At 54.0% G+C, this 24106-nt stretch overlaps 1 protein-coding gene across 21 annotated transcripts in view; it reads right to left on the bottom strand.

Annotated features, from left to right (window-relative positions):
* Positions 1–9785, bottom strand: part of EPB41L4B (erythrocyte membrane protein band 4.1 like 4B) — a 130381-nt gene extending 120596 nt beyond the window's left edge. For 4 of the 21 annotated variants that reach the window (XM_072727744.1, XM_072727755.1, XM_072727753.1 and 1 more), the window contains exon 1: positions 9439–9785. In XM_072727744.1, coding sequence (XP_072583845.1) covers positions 9439–9747 — 309 coding nt within the window. In that variant the 5' untranslated portion in view covers positions 9748–9785. The remainder of the gene's footprint in view (positions 1–9438) is intronic. The other 17 variants (XM_072727749.1, XM_072727761.1, XM_072727757.1 and 14 more) reach the window with 6 other exon arrangements.
* Between the last annotated feature and the right edge of the window lie 14321 nt (positions 9786–24106).

The following is a 24106-nucleotide window of genomic DNA, read 5'->3' as shown; positions in this document are numbered from 1 at the left end:
GGGCAGAGGTCAGGTACCACGGGGCAGAGAACAAGAGAAGAGAACCGCGCGGCTGGGCTGACGGATGCCAGCCCTGCAGGCCCCTGCGAGACCAGGCGGTCCCCGTCCTCCCAGCGGGACAGTTCTACTCTGGGGACCGAGCTCAGGCCTGGGAGACAGGGAAGCTCCAGATGATCCCGCGGGTGGCACGGGACCCTGGGGATATCATCTTCCAGCCCTTAGCTTCACCAAGGAGATGCTGGGCACTCGGCCAGCGACGACTTTAGGGCAAAGAACCTCAGAAATGATAAAACAGAAGCCAAGTGCCAGGGGCCCTGAAAGGCAAAGAGGCTCAAGAGTGACAGGGCGGTCTATGGCATGACACTGTGACCCGTCAAGTCACAGAGGAGTTCCAAGGAGCACACATTTCGATCCTGGAGGCTGAGCGTGCACAGCATGGGCTGGGGGCAGAGCAATGGAAAATGAGTCAGAAAAGCCTAGATTCCCTTCTGACTCTGCCACACTTCTTACCCGAGTGGCCCAAGGCCACATGCTCCCTGAGACCATATGTAAACGGGATAATAATACCTTCCCACACGGCAGCAATTAAGGGAAGTGACACGGATTCTGCAAGCCTAGAGGGCAGGGTTGCCCAACACAGAAGACAGCAGGTGCTCTGCATATCAACCACCAACCCCACGACAGGTAGAGACAGGTACTCCTCACGTCACACATACATGCGCGCACACACACACACACAATTCAGGGGTGAATTTAATCTAGAATAATCACAAAAGAGGGCACCAAACTGATGAGTTTGTCAGGAAGGCTTGGATGGGAGAAAAAAAAAAACCCCTACACCACGTTTATGCACATGTCTATGAAAGCACACAGACTGGGGGACCAGCTGCTATGCAGCAGGATGGGAATTTGTAATATGCTTTCCTGTGTGATAAGTTTAACATTGTTCTATTGAGCACTTTATTTTAAAGATTTTATTTATTTATTCATAGAGATGCAGAGAGAGAGAGGGCAGAGACACAGGCAGAGGGAGAAGCAGGCTCCATGCAGAGAACCTGACGTGGGACTCAATCCCAGGTCTCCAGGATCACGCCCTGGGCTGCAGGCGGTGCTAAACCGCTGAGCCACCGGGGCTGCCCCTATTGAGCACTTTTTTAAAATGTAGCCTACTTCTGACCTCAGTGTTGAAAACTCATGGCCATCAAACCAGAATGCACGCGGGGTAAGACTGTATTCGACGAACGTGACTGAAGATGTAAATCTGGGAGCACCTGGCTGGCTCAGTCGGAAGAGCGTGTGACTCTTGGCCTCTGGGTCGGGAGTCCAAGCTCCGCACTGGGTGTAGAGATTACTTAAATAAAGAAATATATTTTAAAAAGAAAATAAAATAGGGGCACCTGGGTGGCTCAGTGGTTGAGCATCTGCCTTTGGCTCAGAGGGTGATCCCGGGGTCCTGGGATCGAGTCCTGCATCAGGCTCCCTGCATGGAGCCTGCTTCTCCCTCTGCCTGTGTCTCTGCCTCTTTTTCTGTGTCTCTCACTGATAAATAATCTTTTTTTTTTTTTTAAAGGGAAGATGTAAATCTGATTTCTGGAAATCCCACCTGGCCTGCAAAGGAGGCTCAGAGGTACCCATCCACCTCAGGGCCACTGGGGCAGTCTCAGAACCTACTCACCACCCACCCGACCACCCATCCTGCCATCAGGGGGACTTTCAGGACCACAAATCTCCCCTGGCCAGTCGGAACTTAAAGCTAGAGTCTACCAGCTTTAAAAAACACGGGCAAATTTTTTAACCTTGATTACTGAGCCCCGATTCTCCCCTCTACAAACCAGAGATAACAGCAATAACACCATCAAAGTTTTTGTGAGAATTCAAGCCTATCCCTTAAGCACTTAGCACAGCACCAGGCACGCAGCAAATGCTCAGTAAGCCTCGGCTCTTATTAGCTTAAGACACGTATCTGCACTTGAAAGGTTCCCCACTTGCTCCTTTAAGATTCAGGGACACAGCCAGAGCTCATAATCCTCCCCTACTCTGTGGGGGTTTCTGGCTCCCTACCTCCAAGCATTTGCACCTGCTGTTTCCTCTGCCCTGACACCTTCTAACCAAATCTACAGCTGATCTCCTGGGCATCCTCTGGGACAACGTGATGTCACTTTGGGCATCAGACCATCGCCAGCTCCACCCCACAGTTCAGCTGCTCGCCCTCTGCGCTACTTTATGTGCAGCTTCAAGTTATGTATTTACCTGGTTTCCCCTTTGAGATTAGAATTCTCTATCCCTCGTGTGGATCTCTCCCCAGTGCTCAACGCCGTGTAAGCGCTCAGTAAGCCCTTGTTGACTAGAGAAAATGCACCACGGGTAAACAAAAACATTTTGGAAAACAATTAGAAATAAGCCAGAAATTAAAATCCAGTGGGGCTAGTGAGATTAAATCCAACTCTAGAGGGAAGCCAAAGAGGCTGCAGGAGGAGACTGGGAGGCGGGGGCGGTTAGGGCACAGGGGGCACACCTGGGAGGCTGCAAGGCTCCTGCCCAGCTGTGGCTGGTAAGCAAAGCATGCACATCCCTAGCAGGTGAGAGAACAGTGACCGCCCCAAAGCAGGTGCTCAGCACACAAGCCCCCAGATGTGAGAGAATTCTGTGGCCACAGCAGCAGGACCAGAAGGCAGAGACAACGGTGGGGAGAGGCTCCAAGGACGGGGAGCTTGCTTCTCACTCAGGCAGGGGCAGTACAGGTGGACAGCTCCAGTGGCCAACCAGCACTGGGGGCACCCACCCCAGCTAAGGGTTGCTGGCAGTGTAAGGGGGGAAGGATGGCCAAGAGCCTCCAGCCCCAAGAGACACAAATTCAGAGTCTGTGATCCCTATTCAACTGTGCTGAAGGGGTGGAGAGACTTTGATCAACCCATGCAAATTCATCATTCTGAGTACATAATTATATCTAAACACAAAAAGAAAAAAACCACAGGTGGATATACACCACAATTTTCACAGTGGTCATCTCTGATGAAATTTTAGATGTTTTCACTTCTCCAGCTTCTCCACATTTATTTTCTAGCCTCTCTGCTTTAAGCATGTTCAAATGTGAAATGAAAGTAGGGGCCGAAGGCACACACTAACTTGGGAAAAAAAAACAAAAAAACCCAGCAAGATGAATCAGCAGTGGACCCCGCCTGCAGGCAGCTGCCACGGGCCAGAGAAGGAAGCCCGAGTGCCCACAGAACCGGGGCCCTGGGGATCCCTGGGTGGCGCAGCGGTTTGGCGCCTGCCTCTGGCCCAGGGCGCGATCCTGGAGACCCAGGATCGAATCCCACGTAGGGCTCCCGGTGCATGGAGCCTGCTTCTCCCTCTGCCTCTCTCTCTCTCTCTCTCTCTGTGTGTGTGACTATCATAAATAAATAAAAATTAAAAAAAAAAAAAAAAAAAAAGAACCGGGGCCCTGCTGAACAGAGCTCCAGGCAGAGCGGCGAAGGCCGGGTGCAGGCACTCAGGCAGTGGACAAGGATAAACACCTGTTTTGAGGACAAATTGTGGGTGGAGGATCTCTGTGGTTACCAAGTAGATTTTTCTTTTCTAAGTCCCTATGCAGGAATCTAAGGGAAAATACTCCCTCCACACACACATAGGCTGACCTTTTGCTATTTCAAAATTAAACAGACCTATGCCTTCATCCACAGCGGTGCACTAGGGACAGAATTCAATGAGATTATGCACGTGAAAGTGCTTAGCGAGTTAATATTTGTTCGGTCCTGGACCGGCGCAGGGTCATGTTACTGGCACGGGAAAGGCTGACAGACACCCCTTCCCCCCATCTTAACCCTGACAACCCACCAAGGGTGACACCACAGTGTGACAGGGGTCACCCCTGTATCCCACTGGGAACGATGTTCACCATTCATCTCTCTTCCTCCCAGACTCCCCACTGTTCCCCACTAGCCCTCCTTTAGGCAAAGTTATATTTTTAAATAAACTCAGCATGACCCAGGTAGGGGTTCAAAGTTCTCGGGGGGTCTCATTCATAGGCTGGGATGGAGTGGAGGGGGGGTCAGCACTGGAGGGCCACCTTGAGCCAATACCTCCATCCCCTCAGGGGCAGGACAAAGCCAGCCATCCAGAGGCCCAGGATGAGGCAAGGTGTCCACGGAAGCCAGAACCTTGGGAGAGGGTGGAAATGAGGAGCTGCTGGTCCCCTATTTTCCGGGGTGTCTTATATGGTTCCCCCATCTCTTCCCACAACTGAGGGTGAAGACCTCCCTGCCTCCAGGCTAGACTCCACTAGGCCTCACTCAACCCACTCCCCCTGCCAACTGCTCTGGTACTGTGCCCACTTCTCCAGGCCAGGCCCTCGTCACCCCTCCCCTGGGCCACTGCAACAGCACAACTGCCCCAGCCTCACTCTGCTGTGACAAAAAATCCCTAGGGCTCAGGGGTCATAATGTCAAGCCCTGGCTCAGAGCTGACCATTGCCTCCCGTGCCTACGCAGTTTTAATGCACAGCCTGGCTGCCCTCTGCTCTCAGGTCTACAGCCAGTGTTTTTCAAAAGGTGTGAAGGGACCCTGTTTATCAGAATCACCCAGGATAAGTATCCTGGTAAGAAGCCCAATTTCCCGATCTGCTCAATCAGGAATTCTGGGGTGGACCCTGGGAATTGTAACTGGACAGGAAATCCCAGAAGCACTCTGGAGTACGCAGAAGTCAGAGAACCATTTTGCCGGAGTTCCCCATTGTTCGAGAAGATCTGTCCTACTACCAACTGCCAGGAATATATCCCATCCCCTTTCCATGGTGCTGTGTCAGGACTAGGGGAGCAGTCTACCACTGATACTCCAAAGGCTAGGCAGTTGGGGTTTCCAGGATAACCCATTCCAACTCTTCGCTGAGTGACTAACGTCACTTTCTAGCTATAGGCCTCAGTTTCCCATATACACCAAGGATGGGGTATATGCTGCTGAGGGTCCCTTTCAGCTGCAAAATAAAGCACACGATCTTTACATCCTACCAGTGCATTCCGCTCTTTCAGCGATTCTAGTTCTAAAACTCTAAGAACGTGGACACCTGGGTGGCTCAGCGGTTGAACATCTGCCTTTGGCTCAGGTCATGATCCCAGAGTCCCGGGATCGAGTCCCCCCATCAGGCTCCCCGCAGGGAGCCTGCTTCTTCCTCTGCCCGTGTCTCTGCCTCTATGTTTCTCTCATGAATAAATAAATAAAATCTTTAAAATAAGTAAATAAATCTCTAAGAACTTGCATTTGAGGTGGGGGGGAGGGGTAACCCTTTCTCATCTAAAGTGAAACAGGGCATCTGGGTGGCTCAGTCCCTTAAGCCTCTGCCTTCCGCTGAGGTAATGATCTCAGGTCCTGGGATGGCTCCTTGCTCAGCGGGGAGCCTACTTCTCCCTCTCCCTCTGCCCTCCTTCCCCGTGCTCGCTCTCTTTATAATAAATAAATAAATAAATAAATAAATAAATAAATAAATAAAATCTTTTAAAAAAAAGTGAAACTTTCAAAAAGCATGTCTTGTATCACATACCACTTCCAATCTTCACAAAAGGAGATGTTTAGCCTTCCTGCCCCAGCTTTTTTTGGTTTGTTTTTAACATCCTTTGCTGGACATGCTTCCAAACCCTTCCCACAGGCCAGAGAGGAGGTGTGAGAATTGGGGGTGCAGCCACACCTTGAGCAACCCTTCGGTGCCCTGCTGTGCATGGGTACTGAAGCCTTTTAGACCATTCTAGTCGCATAACCCTCCCAACACCCCCATCTGAAGGACCAGAAAGTCGATGCTCAGACAGCCTGAGCCGCCCAAGGGTGCACAGCTGGCCTGCAAAGGCTCAGGCCCGATCTTCCGAGACTCGCCCTGCCTGCACCGTAGCACAGGGAGTCTACGCTGAGTTCCGGACTCGGGGAGAGCCACTGCGCCACCCGCACTGCTCCAGGCCGACCGGCGTGCCCCCCGAGGCCTGGTGAGAGTGCTGCCCAGCCAGCCACGCGCACACACGGCCTCGCAGCCTTCCACGCGGAGCTGCTGGAAGACTGTGCACGCAGGGGAGGGGGAGACGGGGCTGAGCAACAGCCGCACGAGCAAAAGCGATGCCAGGGATTTAGTCAACAGAGAGCTAATATGAGTCAACAGCGGGTGCCGCTGCCAAGCACACTAATGGGATCTTCAGCTGCATTAATAGAAGGAAGGTGTCTAGGGTAGGCCAAGGGAGCCCTGCCCGGCCCGACCAGGCCACACCCGAGGGCTGGGCCGGGCAGGGACGCAGCCCCGTCCAAAGCGGGGCCGGGCTTTCCGCAGAGGAGTGGCTCAGGGCGCCTCTGGGGCTGTAGGGCGAGCCAGGGATTCCCCTGGAAGCGGGGTTTGTAGCCCATCGGAGGCTGCACGTTACAGACGGGTTGTTTTTAGAAGATCCTGTCGTTCACGTTTTTCTCAATGGTCGAGAAACCACAGCGAAGGTTAAAACCGGGCAGGCCCGCGAGGGGAGGCGGCCCACCGGCAGGCAAGGAGGCTCCAGGCCCCGCCAGGGAACCGCTGAAGACGCCTACGGTCGCTTTGTCCTTTCTGACCTAGGCCAATGGGCCACGGGTTAGCTGAGGAGTGGACCCGGTAGGACGAGGCTTCTGAAAATGCACAAGGGACCCCAGGTTTGAGATCCTATAACCTCAAGCGTGGAAGTCTCCAGGAGGCCCTCCTGACCCGCCCATCCCCCAGCAGCACCCCGGCTGGGTGAGCCCAGCCCCATCACCTTAGCATCACTTAGAATAAAAAGCCCTGTTTCTACCTGTGTTTCCCAAGAGCCTCCAGGCCACCCCTCGTTCCCCCCTGTGCCCACAGCACAGCGCCCCATAAACGCTGACTGAGGACTGAGGCGCCCCAGGGCCTGGTCACCCTGAAGGTGCTGCTGTGCTCGATTTCAGACCCTGTGTTCAGATCAGGGCTGACACACTGGCTTATGACAAGGCATGGCCACTGTTAGCAGGCTGGGCACAAGAATTCGCGGAGCTAACCCCACCGGAGGGTTTTAATTACAAAGGAGCCGGGGTTAGCCTGGCAAGTGCCCTGAGTGCCTGCGGAAGTGACAGGGGACAGAGAATCCAGCTAAGGGCTATGGCAGCCAGAGGTAAATCCTGTCTGTGTGACAGGCAGCAACGCAACACCGGGGCCCAGGAGGCGGGAGAAATCCAGGGAGGCAGAAGGGGGGAGCAATGACGAGAGGGGCTACATGCCCAACAGGCCGGCATTAGAAGTGAGCCCGGGGAAGGAGCACGCGAGCTGCAAATCCACCTGCGAATTCACTGGGAGCCGCCGCCCGGCGCTAACCTCGTACTCTGAGAATTAATTAAGGAACCACAACTCTGATCCGGGAAGGCGAGCCTAGGAGCCCGTGGGATGCAGTTCTGATATCTAATAAATCTTTAAATCGATGAGCCGTGCTCACTGGTGATTTTTATCATTGTCCATCCCCCCCCCCCCCCAGGGCTCCCACGACAAAAGCCTGTGTCGTGTCTTCGGACAGGGCGGGCGTGTGTGTGCATAGGTGCGGGCGTCTGTGTAAATAAGATGTGAGGTTCTCAGGCTCGCCTCTTAGAGCATCAAGAAATCTGCCACCGTAGGAAAACCGGGGGAAATCTTTTGTCAAGCGACCTTTGGTAAAGCGCAGAAACCTTTCCGGATGTAAAGGGCCCCGCCCCCACGCCCAGGGAGGGCTCCAGCGGCCACCGAGGTCAGCCCTTGGCCCCATCCAGCCTGATCCTTGGTACCTGTCTGGGTTTACCCACCACGCATGCACTTGACTCAGTTTGCGTTTGTCATCCCAGAAACACCCCTTAAGCCCTGTCGCACGAATCCGACAGAAGCAATACGTTTTCTAAACGCACCATCCCTGGGGAACAGCCGAGAAAATCCTCAAGGAGCCCCGACAAAGTTCTGGGGGGGGGGGGGGTGCATTCCTTCCCCGGATCCGAGCCGCAGAATGCGCCACATCCTCTCCACACAGCAGCTGCCCACCTCTCCGATCCTCCCGGCTCCCCGGGCCTCCCCCTCCGAGCCCGAGCCGAGCTGGAGAGCCTCAGTCGTGGGGAGGAGGAACATTTTCAGGCTATTTTAAAGACAACAGCTCTCAGCACAGGAACGCCGGCTCCTTCTCCGTGAATAAAAAGGCCCCACAAGGGTATGATCATAACAAAATGATGCTCTATGGAGAGCGCGCTAGGAGGCACAAATATAAAAATGGCCATCAGCTGAGACGGTCTCCAAATCAAAACCTAAGGCAGCATTAAGGTCCAGGCCAGGCAGACTCTGATCTTCCCATCTAAAAGCCTTGTGGGTTCCTAGGTCCCTCGGGAAGTCTCAAGAAGGTCCCCCACGCGGGAAGGCCCCTACGTGGTTCCTTTGCAAGTCTGGGTATGCGCTTTTTTTTTTTTTTTCTTTTTGCGCGTGAAATCCTCGGAATGATCTGTGACATTTCATGGAAAAGCTCGATCGGGGCTGTGTCCTCGGTCACACCCAGAGATTCCCAAAGGCACCGTCTGCCGCAGCGCCGGGTGCCCAGCGGGCGCCCCATTGGATTTGATTCGATCACATCTGGCCCCTCCGGGCCAGAACGCAGGGCGCCCGGGCGGAGCAGCAGCGCCGGCCTAGCCCGGGCTGGAGGGGGCGGGGTGCAACCACCTGTGGGCGGGGGCCCGCACCCCTCGCCGAGCCCCGGGGTCCCTCCGCCGCCCCCACGCACGGTGCCGGGGTGGGAAGGCGCGAGTTGGGCGCGCCAGGCCCGGAGGGCGCCCAGGGCCGACTCCCAGCGCCCCAGCAGAGGGCTGCGCGGGTGCAAAGTTGGCCAGTCCGGGAGAGTCCGCCCCTGAGTGAGCTCCCAGTCGCCCAGCCCCCTGCGAGGCGGACGGCTGCAGGGGCTCTCCCGGCTGGGGATGGGGATGCGGCGGGGGCGGCACCGAGGGAAGGTCCCCACATCCCCTTGCAAACTTGGGGCACCTGCTGGGCAGCGGGGGAGGGGGCTTCTCCCCCCGCCATCGCCGCGAGGCCTGGTGACGGCGCTGCGGGGGCAAGCAGGCCCCCGGGGCAGCCCGCAGCGCTCTGGGATCGCCTAAGCCACTGCGCGGCACCAGGAAGGCCCCCGCGGCGGTCCGGGGGGCGGGGGGCGGAAGGGGGCGCCGGCCACCCGCGCCGGGGGGCGGGGACTCGGGGATAGGGGACCCGGCGAGCGGGGGAGGGCGCGAGGCCCAGGGGACCAGGCGGCAGCCGGGGAAGGCGCGCGCCCCACGGCGCAAGGTCCCACGGAGGGGTCCGGGGCGACCGGGGCGGAGAGGCCCGAGAGGGAACCCGGGCGGGGAGGGGGCCCCGGGAGGTGCAGGCGGGGCGCCCGGAGGGGCACGCGGGGGGGCGCGGTCCCCGGGGGCGCCGGCGCCGCGGTCACTCACCGGCAGGTCCACGCTCACTTCGGTCCCGTCGAGCAGGAAGACGCGGCAGTACAGGGTGGCCTTGGCGGCGCCGGCGGCGGAGATGTGCACGGCCGCGCCGCCCGTGAGCAGGGGCCCGCCGCCCGCCGGGAACACGCTCCCCCCCGGCGCGGCGGGCAGCGTGGAGGAGGCGGCGGCGGCGGCGGCCGGGCCCCCCCGCGGGCCCCCGTCGCGCTCGTCCCCCAGCCCGGCGGCCCCGCGCCCCGCCGCGCCCCGCGCGTAGCGCTGCATGGAGCGGCGGCCAAAGGTCCGGCGCAGGAACCGCAGCATCCTGGCCGGGGGCGCCCCCTGCCTCCGCCCCCTGCGCCGCCGCGCCGCCGCCCGGGAGCGCCCCGCGCCGCCGTCAGTGCCCGCGGCCGCCTGCGCCGCCTCCCGGCGCCCGCGGCCCGGGGCTCGCTCCCGCCGAGGCCGAGGCCGCGCTCCGGCTGCCCGCGGGGCGCGCCCGCCCGGGCCAGCGCCGGCCGCCAGGGGCCGCGGGCGGGAGGGAGGGCGCGCTCGGGGCGGCCCCGGGGCCGTCCCGCCGCCGCCGCCGCCGCCGCCGCGCGCTCCCCGGGCCGCCGGCCTGAGCTCGCGGCGCAGGGGCCGCTCCCGACGGCCGCGGGGCTGCGGGGGCGCGGGCTGCGGGGCGCGGGGGGCGCGGGGGGCGCGGGCTGCGGGCTGCTCCCGCGCGGCGCGCCGGCCGAGGGCCAGCCGAGCAGGGCGCCTGCGTGCTCCCGGCGCGCTCGCTCCCACTCGCCGCGCCGCGCCCGGGGCCGGAGGAGGCCCCGCCGAGCGCCGGCTCCCGAGGCGCCTTTTCCTGCGCCCGCGGCCCCCGCCTCCCACCTGGGAGGCTGCACCTCCAGCCGCCGCCGCCGCCGCCGCCGCCGCCGGGACTGCAGCACGCCCTCCTCCCTCGGGGCTGCGCCGGGTACTTGCAAGCCGGGGCTGTGCTGCCCCCTGCCGGCCCGAGCGCCCCCTGCTGCTGTAGGTGTGCTCACGTGTGTGCACGTAGGTGAGCTCACACGTGTTTCCGGCGCCCCGGGCCCCCGGAGCCCTGCGGCCGCCCGGGACTCCCCGCCCCCCGCCCCAGCCCCGGGAGGACAGCGAGGCCGCGTGCCCCGCGGGAGGCCTGGCCCCGCGGCCGGAGGGCGACGGAGAGACCAGCCTTCAGGGAAGGCCGTCCTGGGTCCTCAGTTTCCCCTTTTGGAAAAGGAGAGGGGCGCACCGGGTGATCCGCAGCGCCCCTGCTAGATTCAGTTCTACCTGCTTAAGATCTCAGAGCTGGAAGGGCCCTTTTAGCCATTCCGGGCCAATGCATCAGTCCAAAGAAGGAAACTGAGCCCCAGGCATAGAGGGGGAGCACTTTCCCAACCTACTCCGGGGGAAGAAGAAGAAGAAGAAGAAGAAGAAATATGCACCTTTCCTCAAGAAGCTTGTATCCAATACTGAGGCAGAGGCCTGCACAGATAAATAAATAGCCATAACCGGAAAGGCTGGTAAAGGTGGAGGCAGAGAAGTGTAGATCAACATGCTCCTCAGGGATCCAAGCTCCAGCAGGCCTCAGGGAGAAGTGGGTCGTCAGTGTCGCTGGAAAAAACGTGGGGAACACCGGTTGAAAGGAAGGCAGGCCTCTCCAGAACAATAACACTGCTATTGTGTGTGTGTGTGTGCCTGACACTGTGCTAAGTAAGCCCTTTGCCTTCGTCATCCCACTTAATCCTCAGAATAACTTGGTTCCACAGACGTCTTAGCCCCATTGTCCAGAGGAGGAATTGAAGCTTAGCACGCCTAAGAGACTTGCTCCAGATCTCACGGTGAACAGGGGCTCATTTGCAGGGCTTGGGAGCTCCTAATCACCGCCAGGCTGAGGCATGTGGCAGGACCCGCAAACAGTGAAGGTTTCTGAGAGGCCTGCAAGGAGGCAGTGGCCACTTGCCCTGTGTTCCCTTGCAAAGGGGACAGAGAAAGAGGGAGGGATGAATTCAGACAACATGCCGGAAATAGATGTTGATTGAGGATCAGGCCCTGTCTTAGGTGATTTCATGGATGATATTTTCATTAATCCTCCCTCCAACCGTTGCAGGTAATTCTGTTTATCCCCATTGACTTAGGTGGAGTTTGAGGCTTAGAGGAGTAATATCCTTGCCTGAGGTCTGCATGGCAGCAGCCAGTGCCTTCACCTGTTGTATGGCGCTCTCTGGACGCTCTCCAGGGCTCTACTACGTGACACGGTGCCGTGAGGGGCATCTGCAGTCAGCCTCCAGATACCCACTCGGCTCCCCTCCCTGCAAGACTCGACTTCATGGAATACCATCAACAAGTTGGTGTACAGAGCTAGCCCAGTCTGCTTACCAGTTTCTAAGGACAGCTCATTTCCTACTTGATGGCCCAGAAGCAGCAGTTAGACTGAATGATGGGCCCCCAAAGATCTCCACATCCTAATCCCCTTTGCAGATATGGCTAAATTAAGGAGTTTGAGGTGGGGAGATGGTCCCAGATGATCTGGATGGGCCCACTATAATCCCAAGGGTCTTTATAACAGGGAGGCAAGAGGGTCAGAGTCGGAGATAGTGATGTGACATTGGCAGCGGATGTCAGCGTGATGTGCCCAGGAGCCAAGGAATGCAGGCAGCTGCTGGAAGCTGGAAAAGGTAGGGAACAGATCATCTGCTAGATGTTCCAAAAGGAATGCAGCCTTTGATTTTAGCTTATAAACTCCACCTCAGACTCTGACTTCCTGAACTGGATAATAATACATGGGTATTGCTTTAGGCCACTAAGTTCACGGTAGTTTATTTCAGCAGCGATAGGAAACGAATACAAGTGCAGTATTAAATCATATCAGTTTGGTGCATCACAGTTTTCAAACCACCCCTCTATAGTGAGCATCATTCAGTTTGTGATTATTCACTCAACGTGGTCTCCTGCTAGACACCGACCTCTGGAAGGATTCATCACTGTATCCCCACCTAGCACCTAGCTTGCTGTTTGGTAAGCAGTAGGTGGTCAAGACAAAACAAAATGATAAAACAATAAAAAAAAACCCCACTTGTTGCATGGATTCAGGATCTTATTTCATTGTCATATGGCATTATGGGGTAGGAAGTGCCATTGCCTTTTAGAGGGGGAAGATGAACACAGAGTACAGCCTGAGCTCACGCTCCTGCCCCCTGACTGCAGATCCCGTGTGCCACCAACAGCACCTCATCATTGAGGGGCCGCCACATGGCTTTAGGTACCTCCACCTCCTCTGTTTTTTCTTTTTTTTTTTTTTTTAAGATTTATTTATTTATTCATTCAGAGAGAGCGAGAGAGAGGCAGAGACTCAGGCAGAGGGAGAAGCAGGCTCCATGCAGGAATCCTGACGTGGGACTCGATCCTGGGACTCCAGGATCACACCCCGGGCTGCAGGCAGCGCTAAACCGCTGCGCCACCGGGGCTGCCCGCTCCACCTCCTCTGTATGAGGCACTGTCACCTTCGGGATCTCATTCAGTCCTCGTCACATGAGTGATTCAAGCACTCTTGTCTCTACCACGCGGAGCAGAAACAGGCTCAGGCCTTCCTTTGATTAAATTTCGTGTCATTCATGTTTCAACCTGAGAATTTCAACATTTGATGAGCCAGTTTTCATTTTGTCCGCTCGCGGTGCTGTGTATTTCCAAAGAGCAATGTTCTTTCTTCATCTTTGCCTTTTGGGCCTAGAAATCCCTCTCCTAGTTATCTAAGGTTCTGTAACCAGCGCTTCAAAAACATTAATTGCCATTTCCCAGCCCTCCTCTGTACTCAGTGTGAACAGGCCAGAACTGCACATGGATCCTGTTTGCCAACATATCACTCTTTTTTTTTTTTTAAGATTTTATTTATTTATTCATGAAAGATACAGAGAGAGAGAAGCAGAGACACGGGCAGAGGAAGAAGCAGGCTCCCTGCAGGGAGCCCAATGTGGGACTTGATCCCAGGACCCCAGGATCACGCCCTGAGCCAAAAGCAGATGCTAAACCACTGAGCCACCAGGCGTCCCAACACATCACTCTTTTATGAGATTCTTGGTCCTCAAACCATTATTCAGAAGCCTCAGTGTTTTCCCTTGTATTTCTGTCTAGAACCATCATGAGCTGAAGTTCCCAAGAAACCGTGTTTGCTAAGTGCCAGGTCCTTTCCTGGATCGTCACTACTAGCTTGACTTCCTTGGTGTCCTGGGCCATATTTGGAGTCTGGCCCCTAGAGTCACCTCCCTGCCGGGTCCTCATCAAAGCTCAGCTCCCGCTTCATCACCCACCTGCTCAGGTCCAGGAGAGCTCCCCACTGTCCCGGCCCACGCTACTTCTCCACGCACTTCGCATCATCCGCAAACCTTGGAGAGTTCCTCACGCACTCCCTGCCTCCAGAGTCGTTTTACAAGTTAATTAAACAGCCCTTAGCCCTGTCTCTAAGGAACTGGGTTCACAAGTGTGCCATTTATCCCTATCCTTTGTTTCCTGGCTCCTTTCCTAGACTCCATAAAATCATGCCCTCATTCCCTCAGACTCCTTTCTTCATAGAACAAGATTACACTCTAGTACGTGTTCCTATGTACTCTCTTGTCAAGTTTTCTCTCCGTGGACATTTACTGAGGCCTTACTATGTGCCACGAGCTATATATAGCTGGGTATACACCACTATATAGCAAACACTTACCCTTTCTAGTGTTGGATAAATGTCCGCTTAATCCTTCGGGGGTTGTTCCACAATAATAATAGCTTTCATTGATTACGGACTGTGTAGAGGGCCGCGGTGGTTTGTGCCCGCCTACACTTTCCTTCTTTGGGTTACTTCACAAACTACTCCCCCTGCACCCGGAGGCCTGGTGATCTAGTTGAGGCTGACCCCAATCCCCTGCCTCAGGTTTGGCTCTTGATCAGGCCTGGCTAATCAGAGCATTGCGTGTCCCAAGAGACCTGTTACTAGCTCAAGAATGGGCAGTAACCCATGGAGATCAGCCCAGGACCTCTTGTTGAAATCATTTGGAACCCGCAATGTTAAGCCTGGAACTGCTTGTCGTGTGCCCACCTTGGCACCCTGTAGGAAGAAAACCGAGGATGATAACAACACTAAGAAAAGCAGAACCAAGAGATGGAGAGACATCACTTTCTGGTGACAATTCCGTTTTTGACTACCTGGATCCAGCCGTGCCTGAAGCTACCCCCTGGAATTTACAACTGAAGGAGTGAATCCGATTAGCATGATGATTTTCCAGGTCCCAGATCTTTCTTTTGCTTCCTTCACTCTCTTTCCAATGCATGAGCATTGTTTTGAATAGACGCTCACTTTGTTCATTCTTTAAAGGACTCGTCTTCCAGCGAGTAATTTGCAAGGCAATGCTCAGCACTGAATTGTACAGAAATAAATGGGGATTTGTTAACACAAATCATCTAAATTTTTAGATACAGAAATGGCAATAACAAAAGGACATGGTGACTACAATTGAGTTCCAAATTTGTATTTTTAGCCAATTCATCCCCCGCCCTCGCCCCACTCCAGATCATATTTCTGACTTCCTCCTCAACATTTCATCCCTAGATCTCCATTCCAAACATCTACTCTCCAGCCCTCTGTCTAGACTCAAAAGATCAACATCCGGAGGGAACTCAGAGTGTCCCCCCCGACTTCCCTGATGCCAGCCCTAGCATCAGTTTCCTATCTGAGGACCCATTTCATCCCTAGAGGACATGCATCCATCTTCGGGAAAACACCTCTGGCTCCGACGTGTAGCCCTACCTTTCCTATTGGAGATGGACACAAAGGGCAGAAACGAGGCATTTGTATAGAGCCTGCCCTCCCTGCTGGCTCCCTGGCTACATCTCCAGGGTTGCCCCTCCTCCTGGCCGTCCCCGAGGAGCTGGCCTTTCTCTTACTCTCTTAGCCAGCTGCTTACCTTTTATTCTTTTCTACCCGGTGCTCTAAAATCAGTGCCGTCCGATCGAACTTTCTACAGTGAAACATTCTACATCTTGTGCCATCTAAGGTGACAGCAACTAACCCCACATACCCACTGGGCACTTGCAAGGTAGCTAGTGCAAGCAAGGAACTAAATATCTCATTTTGTTGCACTTAAATCGAAAAAGCTATGTATGATTAGGGGTCACCATGTCAGAAAGGCAGGACTAGACTTCACCCCACCCTGTCACCAACAGCTGGCTTCACCGGCCTAGTCTCTGCTCCACTCCTGCTAGGAGAGTCTACTTCCAAAGACTGGCCCCTTTTGCTCTGTCCCAGACTGCTGACATCAACCTTGCCATGCCCACCCAAGTCACAAGATGATAGCTCTGATCCTCTTTGCCATCAAGTAAAAAAACAAAAACAAAAAAAACAAAAAAACACAAACTTTTGTCAAGTTGGTGAAGCCAAGGTAAATTGTTCTTTTGTGGAAAGCCCTTGGCAGCTGGGCTAGTGGCGGAGGGGCCGTGCTTTTGAGACCCTGCTACGGCTCAGAACGCACCGCGGAAGCAGTATTGCAGTAAGCGAGGCTTCCGTGACTTGCCTGCGTTAACACCCCACAACCAGGGACCCCTCCCCATCACCTCCTCCTCCGATGTAGACTTCAAGCCCTAGGTCAAGCCAAAGAAAGAGAATTTGAAGAAAGAGAAGGTAGTGGGTAGGAGGGTCAGATGCAAGGCAGAGAAGGCGAAGGTTTAAGAGGAATGAGCTCTGTGAGGCGCCTCTGAGGTGGGCTAGCTGGGGAAGAGCTATGGCCTTGGTGGCCTCGAGGATGGGACAGGGGTGGAAGCAGTGAGTGGATTCTAAGGTTGAAGAGAAAATGAGAGCAGGGAGGTGGAGATGGTAGGTCCAGGCCACTCGTTTTAAAAGCTTAGCATCAAAGGGAGGCGGTGAATTATGGAAGAAAGAACGTGGGACTTCTGCCGGATTCTGGTCCGAGACTCGCTTTTCTCATCTGTAAAATGGGCAAGTACCCATTTGGTGGTGTCAATACCACCAATACCAATACTACCACCCTGGAAGTTTTTTAATGCTACGCCTTCCAGCTGCTGCAAGGAAGAAAAAAAAAACTTTATGAACGGCAAAATCCTGTAAACAAAGAAGACCGAAAGGAAGAGGAAATAGGCCAGTAACTAGAAGGGGCAAGAGGACCAAGCAGGGGTTTGAGACGATGGTTCTTATTTTGATATTGCGGATGCTAAGGCACATTAGGGGAAAACAAGGAAGACGCGGCTGGAGGGGGAGACCCCCAAGGGATGAGGGACTATGGGAGAACAGGCACGCAGAGGGCTGGAGGGAAGGGGTAGGCGGCATTTGGTGAAGCTGAGCAAAGAGAAGCCGGGTGGAGCTGCAAAGTGGCAAATGCCCATCAGAGGCACCCTGCTTTTCATTCCCGAGGGAATCCTAAGAAGGCTACTATTCCTCTGCGCCAGCCAGGTCGGATTGTTTATTAAGCGCCCTCACGGACGTGACAGCATTTAGGGCCGCTGCGGGACCACCCGGGCCTGAGGCCTTCTTGTGTCCAGTTTATAGCCCGGGAACCGGGGGTGCGCAGAGAAGTTGTGGGACCTGCCTGAGGCCCCATAGCCGGTGAGCAGCAGCTGGCCTGGAACCCCTGGATCCCACAGCTGCCTGGCGGGGCCTGCCTCCCTCCCTCCCTCCCGGCCCTCTCCGTGCAGCCCGGCCCTTCCCTGCAGCCCGCGGCTCCGCCCTCGCTGACTCACTGGGAGGGGGCCCGATGCTCTGTGCTCCCCAGAGCCAGTTTCGGACCTCCCGAGGCCCTGCCCTCTTTTTCATCCCTTCATTCCATCCCCCCCCTTCTCCCTTTTGATTAAGCTGTGAGAAATAAAGGCAGGGATTTTGATGACATTGCGATGGAAGCCACTGCAGGCCGGCCCTGCCCTGCCGCTCCCCGCACCCCGGAGATTCCCAGGGGAACAGGCCGCCAGGGCACTCGCTGCACACAGGCTCGGCTTTGTTTGGGTTTGCTGGGCTTGCCCAGCACCCAGGGCCTCTGATAAAGCTGAGAGGGAGCCCGGGGCCTGGCCTAGAGGCCTAAGAGTGCCTCGCCCTCCCTCCCCCTCCCTCCCCCTCCCTCCCCCCTCCCTCTCTCCCTAAACCCTCCTTTGTTTGTGGGATGTTTCCTCCCCGCCAGTAACTGGCTCCAGATGCAGAGGCAGGGCACTAGGTGTGGGTGTAAGGAGGAGAGGAGCACATTCTCGCGTGTCACTTTTATGCTCGCTGACCCCCCACCCCCACCCCCATGCAAGTAAACTTGACCTAACTGGAGTCGCTGGAATCTGACCAATCAGATTCCTATTCCGTCCTCTTGGGGTGGAGAGCACAGGGGTGCCAAGGAGACTTCCCTGGTGCCCAGAGGACAGGAGGACAGCAGGGCCCGCCAGCCCTCCTTCTCCCTGGGCCCCGTGACACCCGCACCCTGCCGAGCCCATCCCCTGGACCACTCCAACGCGTCCCTCCCTCTCCCATCCACCCTTTACCCAGCCCCCCCCCCCCCACTGATGATTTTTTGAAATGGAAATAGGCCAAACCTTCGCCTTATTTATAATCTCAATCCCTCTCTTATTTATAATGTCATCTCAGAGGCTGATGACAAGGGACACTGGTAAAAATGACGGTCGGTCCCAGGAGTGTGGAAGGGGGCCTGGGGCCATCTATGTTTTATATCTGGACAAATTCCACATACAAATTCTTAGCTGGCCTATATTTATTTGCTGGGGAGACCTAACAGGTTGTTTTTTTCTTTTTTAAAAGATTTTATTTTATTTATTCATGAGAGACACAGAGAGAGAGAGAGGCAGAGACACAGGCAGAGGGAGAAGCAGGCTCCATGCAGGGAGCCTGACCTGGGACTCGATCTGCGGTCTCCAGGATTATGCCCTGGGCTGAAGGCGGCGCTAAACCACTGAGCCACCTGGGCTACCCAGTTAGTTTTTTTTTTTTTTTTTTAAGGTGAATGCAGACCTTTACCAGGTCCCACATCTTTTTTCATTTTCTTTTTTTTAACATTTTACTTATTTACTCATGAGAGACACAGGAAGAAGGAGAAGCAGGCTCCATGCAGGGGAGCCCGATGTGGGCCTCGATCCCAGGACCCCGGGGTCACGCCTGAGTCCAAGGCAGACACTCAATCACTGAGCAACAGGTTTTAAACCAGACTTGCCCTCACTTTTGGAGGTCTTATCTTTCAGTAGCTCCCCATTACCAGCGGGAAAAGGCCTTCTTAGTCTGGCCCTGCCTCCGAGCAGCCCCACCGTCACTTCACCCCCTATTCTGAATTCTAAATGATTGCCTGTCTTCAGACACCCTCAGGCACCTTTTAAGCCTTTAAATGCAAATCAGTCCCTCTCCAATACATTCCCCCACCTTCCCACCTGCAAACTCTTATTCACCCTTCAGAACCCAGATGGGCCCTCGGGGTAAGGTCTTTCTTAGCCTCTCCAGATAGACCTGGTTGTTTCCCTCTCTGTTATCTTAGGCACCATAGGCACACGCATCTCCCTCTGCCACACAAATGGGGCAGCCTCTCTGTGCTGAGACCTTTGGTCCTTAGCCGTTACGGATGAGGGCAGCTGGGGCAAGCGTGCACAGAGAAAGAATTAGGAGATTAAAAAGAGGTAAATCCCATATAATGTGGTGAGGGATGGGCTACTGGGGCAAGGGAGGCAGTGTCAGGCTGCTCCTAGGTTGTGGGCTGGTGAGTCCTCTTCCCTCTCAGATTAAGACCTCCTTGAAGGCGGAGCATGTCTTGTTCAGGGGTCCATCCCCTGCCCCAGTGAGCACCCAGTTGTGGGAATTCCATCAGAAGGGGTAGGCCTGAGCCTGCTGAGAAACCAGTATCGGTGAGACCAGCCAGGATCCAGGCGTGAGGAAGGGGCACCCGGTGAGTGGTCCTGGGCGTGTGTCCAAGAACATTCATTACAAGTTACTTCACTTGTTGGCCATCTGCCCCTAACCTGCTCCCCAACTGCTATGGGTGGATCAATGCCCACGGGAGGCTAGAACGGTTGGGGTTTGAAAAACTCACTTGGAGACCCAATATTACCCTTGCCTACCACCCTGACTTGAGATAAGGGACTTCTCCCCAGTGCCATTTTGTCCTAAGGGTGTGCTCACTCCTGTTCTCTCTCTTTCTCTGTGTGTCTCTCTTGGTCTCTCTCTCTTTCACATACACACACACAATGGCTGACACACATAGATGTTCAGTAAATGACCTTGGTCACCAAGCAATCCAATCCAATCCAGAAGTATGGTTCAGAGGTGGCATTTGAATCCTTGCTGTATGACCTTGGGCACAGAATCTGAGCCCTCACTCCTTAGTGTCTCATCTGTTTACAGGACATATAATAGTATTGACCTCACAGCTCTGGTGTGTGGAATAAAGGACGTGAAGTATGCCAACTATGTCTGGTAAGGTTACCCAATGAATGCGACTTGTTCTTGTTAGCGTTTCTGTTCCTGTAATTATCGATAATTTTACATCCATTAAAAAAAAGAAAGAAAGAAACCGAGGCACCTGGGTGGCTCAGTGGTTGAGCAACTGCCTTTGGCTCAGGTCGTGATTCCTGGGTCCTGGGATTGAGTCCTGTATGGGGCTCCCTATGGGGAGCCTGCTTCTCCCTCTGCCTGTGTCCCTGCCTCTCTCTGTCTCTCATGAATAAATAAATAAAATCTTAAACAAAACAAAACAAAATAGAAACCTTCTGGGTCAGAGCCTGGCAGGCCAGGCAAGGTGACCCAGGGGAGGACAGGGGCCCCAAGCCTTGGGCATGGAAGTGGAAGTGAAGTCTGTGGCCCGGGGCCTTGGGCCTGGGGGTTGGCAGGGACTGTACAGGGCCTGGGAGAGAGGAGAGAAGAGAAAGGAAAAGAGAATTTAAGAATAGACCAGAAAGAAAGGGAGAGAGAGGAAGCCACCAAGGTGGCCCCGGGAACCAGCTCCCAGTAACAGAAACCCTGCAAACCGGTCTGGGCGGTCCTGAGCCGGAGCCAGGCCCGTCAGCTGGTGTGGCCCCATCCAGAGGGAGCAGCCCGGCCCCAGTAGCACTGCCCTCGGGCCTTGCCTGAGGCCCACTCACCCCACGGGGAGGCAGGGCAGGGGCTCTCCAGGCCTGGCCCCTGACAGCCTTTCCGGGTCTGGGACAGAAAGACTGCTTTAGAGAAAACTGGGGCACACACTCTACTACAAAAACGCCATAGCACTTGAAGTGTGACAGAGCTGGGTTTCAGACTCTGCTCCTCCCAGGGTGCCGAGACCATTCAGATAGGAAAGCAAGTGTCTTTAATCACTGGGGCTGGGAAAACTGGGTGTCTGCATGCAAAAGAATGAAGTTGGACCCTATGTTATATCATAAATCAATACAAAAATTAATTCAAAATGGACCAAAGGGGCCGCCTGGCTGGCTCAGCGGTTGAGGGTCTGCCTTTGGCTCAGGTCATGATTCCCGGGGTCTTGGGATCAAGTCCCACATCAGGTTCCTCACAGGGAGCCTGCCTCTCCCTCTGCCTGTGTTTCTGCCTCTCTCTCTCTCTCTCTCTCTCTCTCTCTGTCTCTCATGAATAAATAAATAAAATCTTTAAAAACAAAACAAAAATGGACCAAGGACCTAAATCTAAAAACCCAAACTATAAACCTCTTTGCAAGCCTTTATATGCCAATCCACCCCCCCCCCCAATATATTATTCTACCTTCCCACCGGCAAACTCTTATTCACCCTTCAAAACCCAAATTGCCCCCCTTGGTAAAGCCTTTCTGAGCCTCTCTCGATAGACTGGTTATTTCCCTCAATGTCGTCTTACAGCATTGTACTCATTGTGAAAACAGTACTCTCAGGCAATACCTAACAGAGGGAGTCGGTTTAATAATAAAGTTAATTTAACAATAAGTTTTTAAAAGTTTAATAGTTTAATAATAACCTTAAGTAAACAGTATTCTGTATTTCACAGAAGTGTAACACAAAGACATACATTTTAAAACAAAAGATAAAGCGTGACATGATGGTGCAATCAGCACACACGATAGTCTGTCAATATGAATATATCTTAAAATTTTAAGCAGACTTAGAATGGTCTGTATGATTTGACCTTCTTGCTGTTGGAAAGCCACTCAAGTGACAGTTAGGGTTGGTTGGAGGTGACAAACAAGTCATCAGTAAGATAAATATTTTTTTCTAAACAAAAATGGGATCCTCTTCCACATGTCATGTTGTTGCTTCCTTTTTCAAGCCACAAAATATCTTTCCAGCAGCCTCACTGATTTTTCAAATATATTATTTAAAATATTTCTTAAGATATGTCAGGGTTTATGGGTGCCTGGGTGGCTTAGTCGGTTAAGTGTCTGTTGATTTCGGCCCCGGTCACGATCTCAGGGTCTTGAGACGGAGCCCTGGGTCAGGCTCCCCTCTCAGCAGGGAGTCTGCTTGGGGATTCTCTCCCTCTCCCTCTGCCCCTACCCTGCTTGTGCACACACAGCCTCCTCCCTCTCTCAAAATAAATAAATATTTAAAAAGAAAGATATGGGGGTGCCTGGGTGACTCGGTTAGTTAAGTGTCCACCTTCAGGTCATGATCCTGGAGCCCTGGGATTGAGCCCCATATTGGACTCCCTGCTCAGCGGGGAGTCTGCTTTTCCCCTTTCCCTTTGTCCCTTCCCCTGCTTGTGCTCTCTCTCTTTCTCTCTCTAATAAATAAATAAAATCTTTAGGGATCCCTGGGTGGCGCAGCGGTTTGGCGCCTGCCTTTGGCCCGGGGCGCGATCCTGGAGACCCGGGATCGAATCCCACGTCGGGCTCCCCGTGCATGGAGCCTGCTTCTCCCTCTGCCTATGTCTCTGCCTCTCTATCTCTCACTGTGTGCCTATCATAAATAAATAAAATTAAAAAAAAAATTTAAAAAAAAAATAAATAAATAAATAAAATCTTTAAAATAAGTAAAAATAAAAAGAAAGATATGTCTGTGTTTCATCACTGTGTATTGATGTCCAAAGTGGAGTGACTGAGGGATGCCATGTTTTTGCCCACTTTGGGCAGCCTGCTGACTTTAGTGTGGGCATGACCTCTAGGCCAGGGCAGGGCTTCTCGAAGTACCTCCTCCAGGTCACCATTCCTTCGGCACGCTTGGGCACACAGGGATCATAAGGCTGGCCAAATAGGTGTGAAATTCTCTTGGAAGTTCACCAAGCATTTGTTAAAGGAGTATTGAAGGCTCTGAGAAGTCCTGCAGTTAAGAAATGGGCTTGATTTTCCTTAATCCGGTTGCCTTGTCTTTACAAGGACATGGTGCCTGGACAAGTATGCGTCCCAGTCATTGCGTGCAGAACACCACTGGAAAACACAATAGGGACTTCGCTACAATGGAAAAAGACTGCTTTTCGGGCGGGGGAGGGGGGCAGGGGTCGGGGATGCTGCCGCTGGAAATATTGAAAGCTGGGGCGTGCTTTCGAAAATGGGAGACAAGGAGAAAAATAGTAGGAGAAGGGGGTGTCTAGATAACATTACTTTGGGAAACGCAGGGAGAAAACACAGGTAGTAACTGCACCGATGGGACACATTATCTTAATGATTATCTTAACTATAATTAAAGACAATGTAAATTAAAGCAGACTTTAGGCACTTTCAAACCTTTACTAAAGAAATGCAGGGGATTAGGAGGGAAATGCAAAATAATATTGTCGGTGCTGGCAAGGTTGTGGTAAAACTGACACGCTCAGTTAATCAATGATGCGGTGAAGTCACACAACCAGTTGGGAGGCGACCTGTGGCGAGAACCGCAAAGATAAGTATCTCTCTGATGATTAACCCCACTACTAGCAAATCTATCCTAAGGAAATATTAAGTGGAAAGCTTTACACTGAATTACTACCAACAAGAGCAAAATACTGGCGGTCTCTTAGGTTAAAGTTCCAAACGGGAGGTGTGAGGTTAGGTACAAGTGTCCTGTGGGAGGTGACTAAGTACCTATGGAATTAACACACTGGATATGAGTGTGTTGGAGTCTCCGGAGGAATTTTAAAAACACAGATTCCGAGGCTCTCCCCCCATTTGTGCAAAATCTCAGTCTCTGGCTGAAAGGGCTCTCTCGCTGAGCCACTCTTCTCTCAACCCCCATCTGCCATTTCTGCTTCCAGTTTAGAGTCCAGAGAAAGGAAATCTCCATGAAGGGCATTCTTTTTTTTTTTTTTTTTTTTTTTTAAGATTTTATTTATTTATTCCTGAGAGACACACAGAGAGAGAGAGAGGGAGAGAGGGAGAGAGGCAGAGACATAGGCAGAGGGAGAAGCAGGCTCCATGCAGGAGTCAGATGTAGGACTCGATCCCGGGACTCCAGGATCACACCCTGGACTGAAGGTGGGCACCAAACCACTGAGCCAGCTGGGGATCCCCCCAAGGAGGGCATTCTTTTGTGCAAGGTCATAGGTCCCTGTCCAGCCTATGAAGCCGGGGGCTCTGGGGTCAATCCCCAGCCCTGATCCAGCCAACGGTAGGCGGTTGACCAGAATAGTACAAAACACAGTCCCCTGTGTCTGCCTGTCTGTCTCTGCTCAGCAGGACCTCTGCACGGGACAATCTGCCTGGACTGCAAAGGCTACCATGAACACATCTGCAGCTCCTGAGGGTGGGGGGAGGGCAGGCGCAGGGAGCTGATTATGTAATTCCAA

The sequence above is a fragment of the Vulpes vulpes genome, chromosome 12 (assembly GCF_048418805.1).
Source record: "Vulpes vulpes isolate BD-2025 chromosome 12, VulVul3, whole genome shotgun sequence".
Classification (NCBI taxonomy): Eukaryota; Metazoa; Chordata; class Mammalia; order Carnivora; family Canidae; genus Vulpes; species Vulpes vulpes.
Note: the sequence above shows the minus strand (reverse complement) of the source record. Positions and strands in the feature narration are given on the sequence as shown.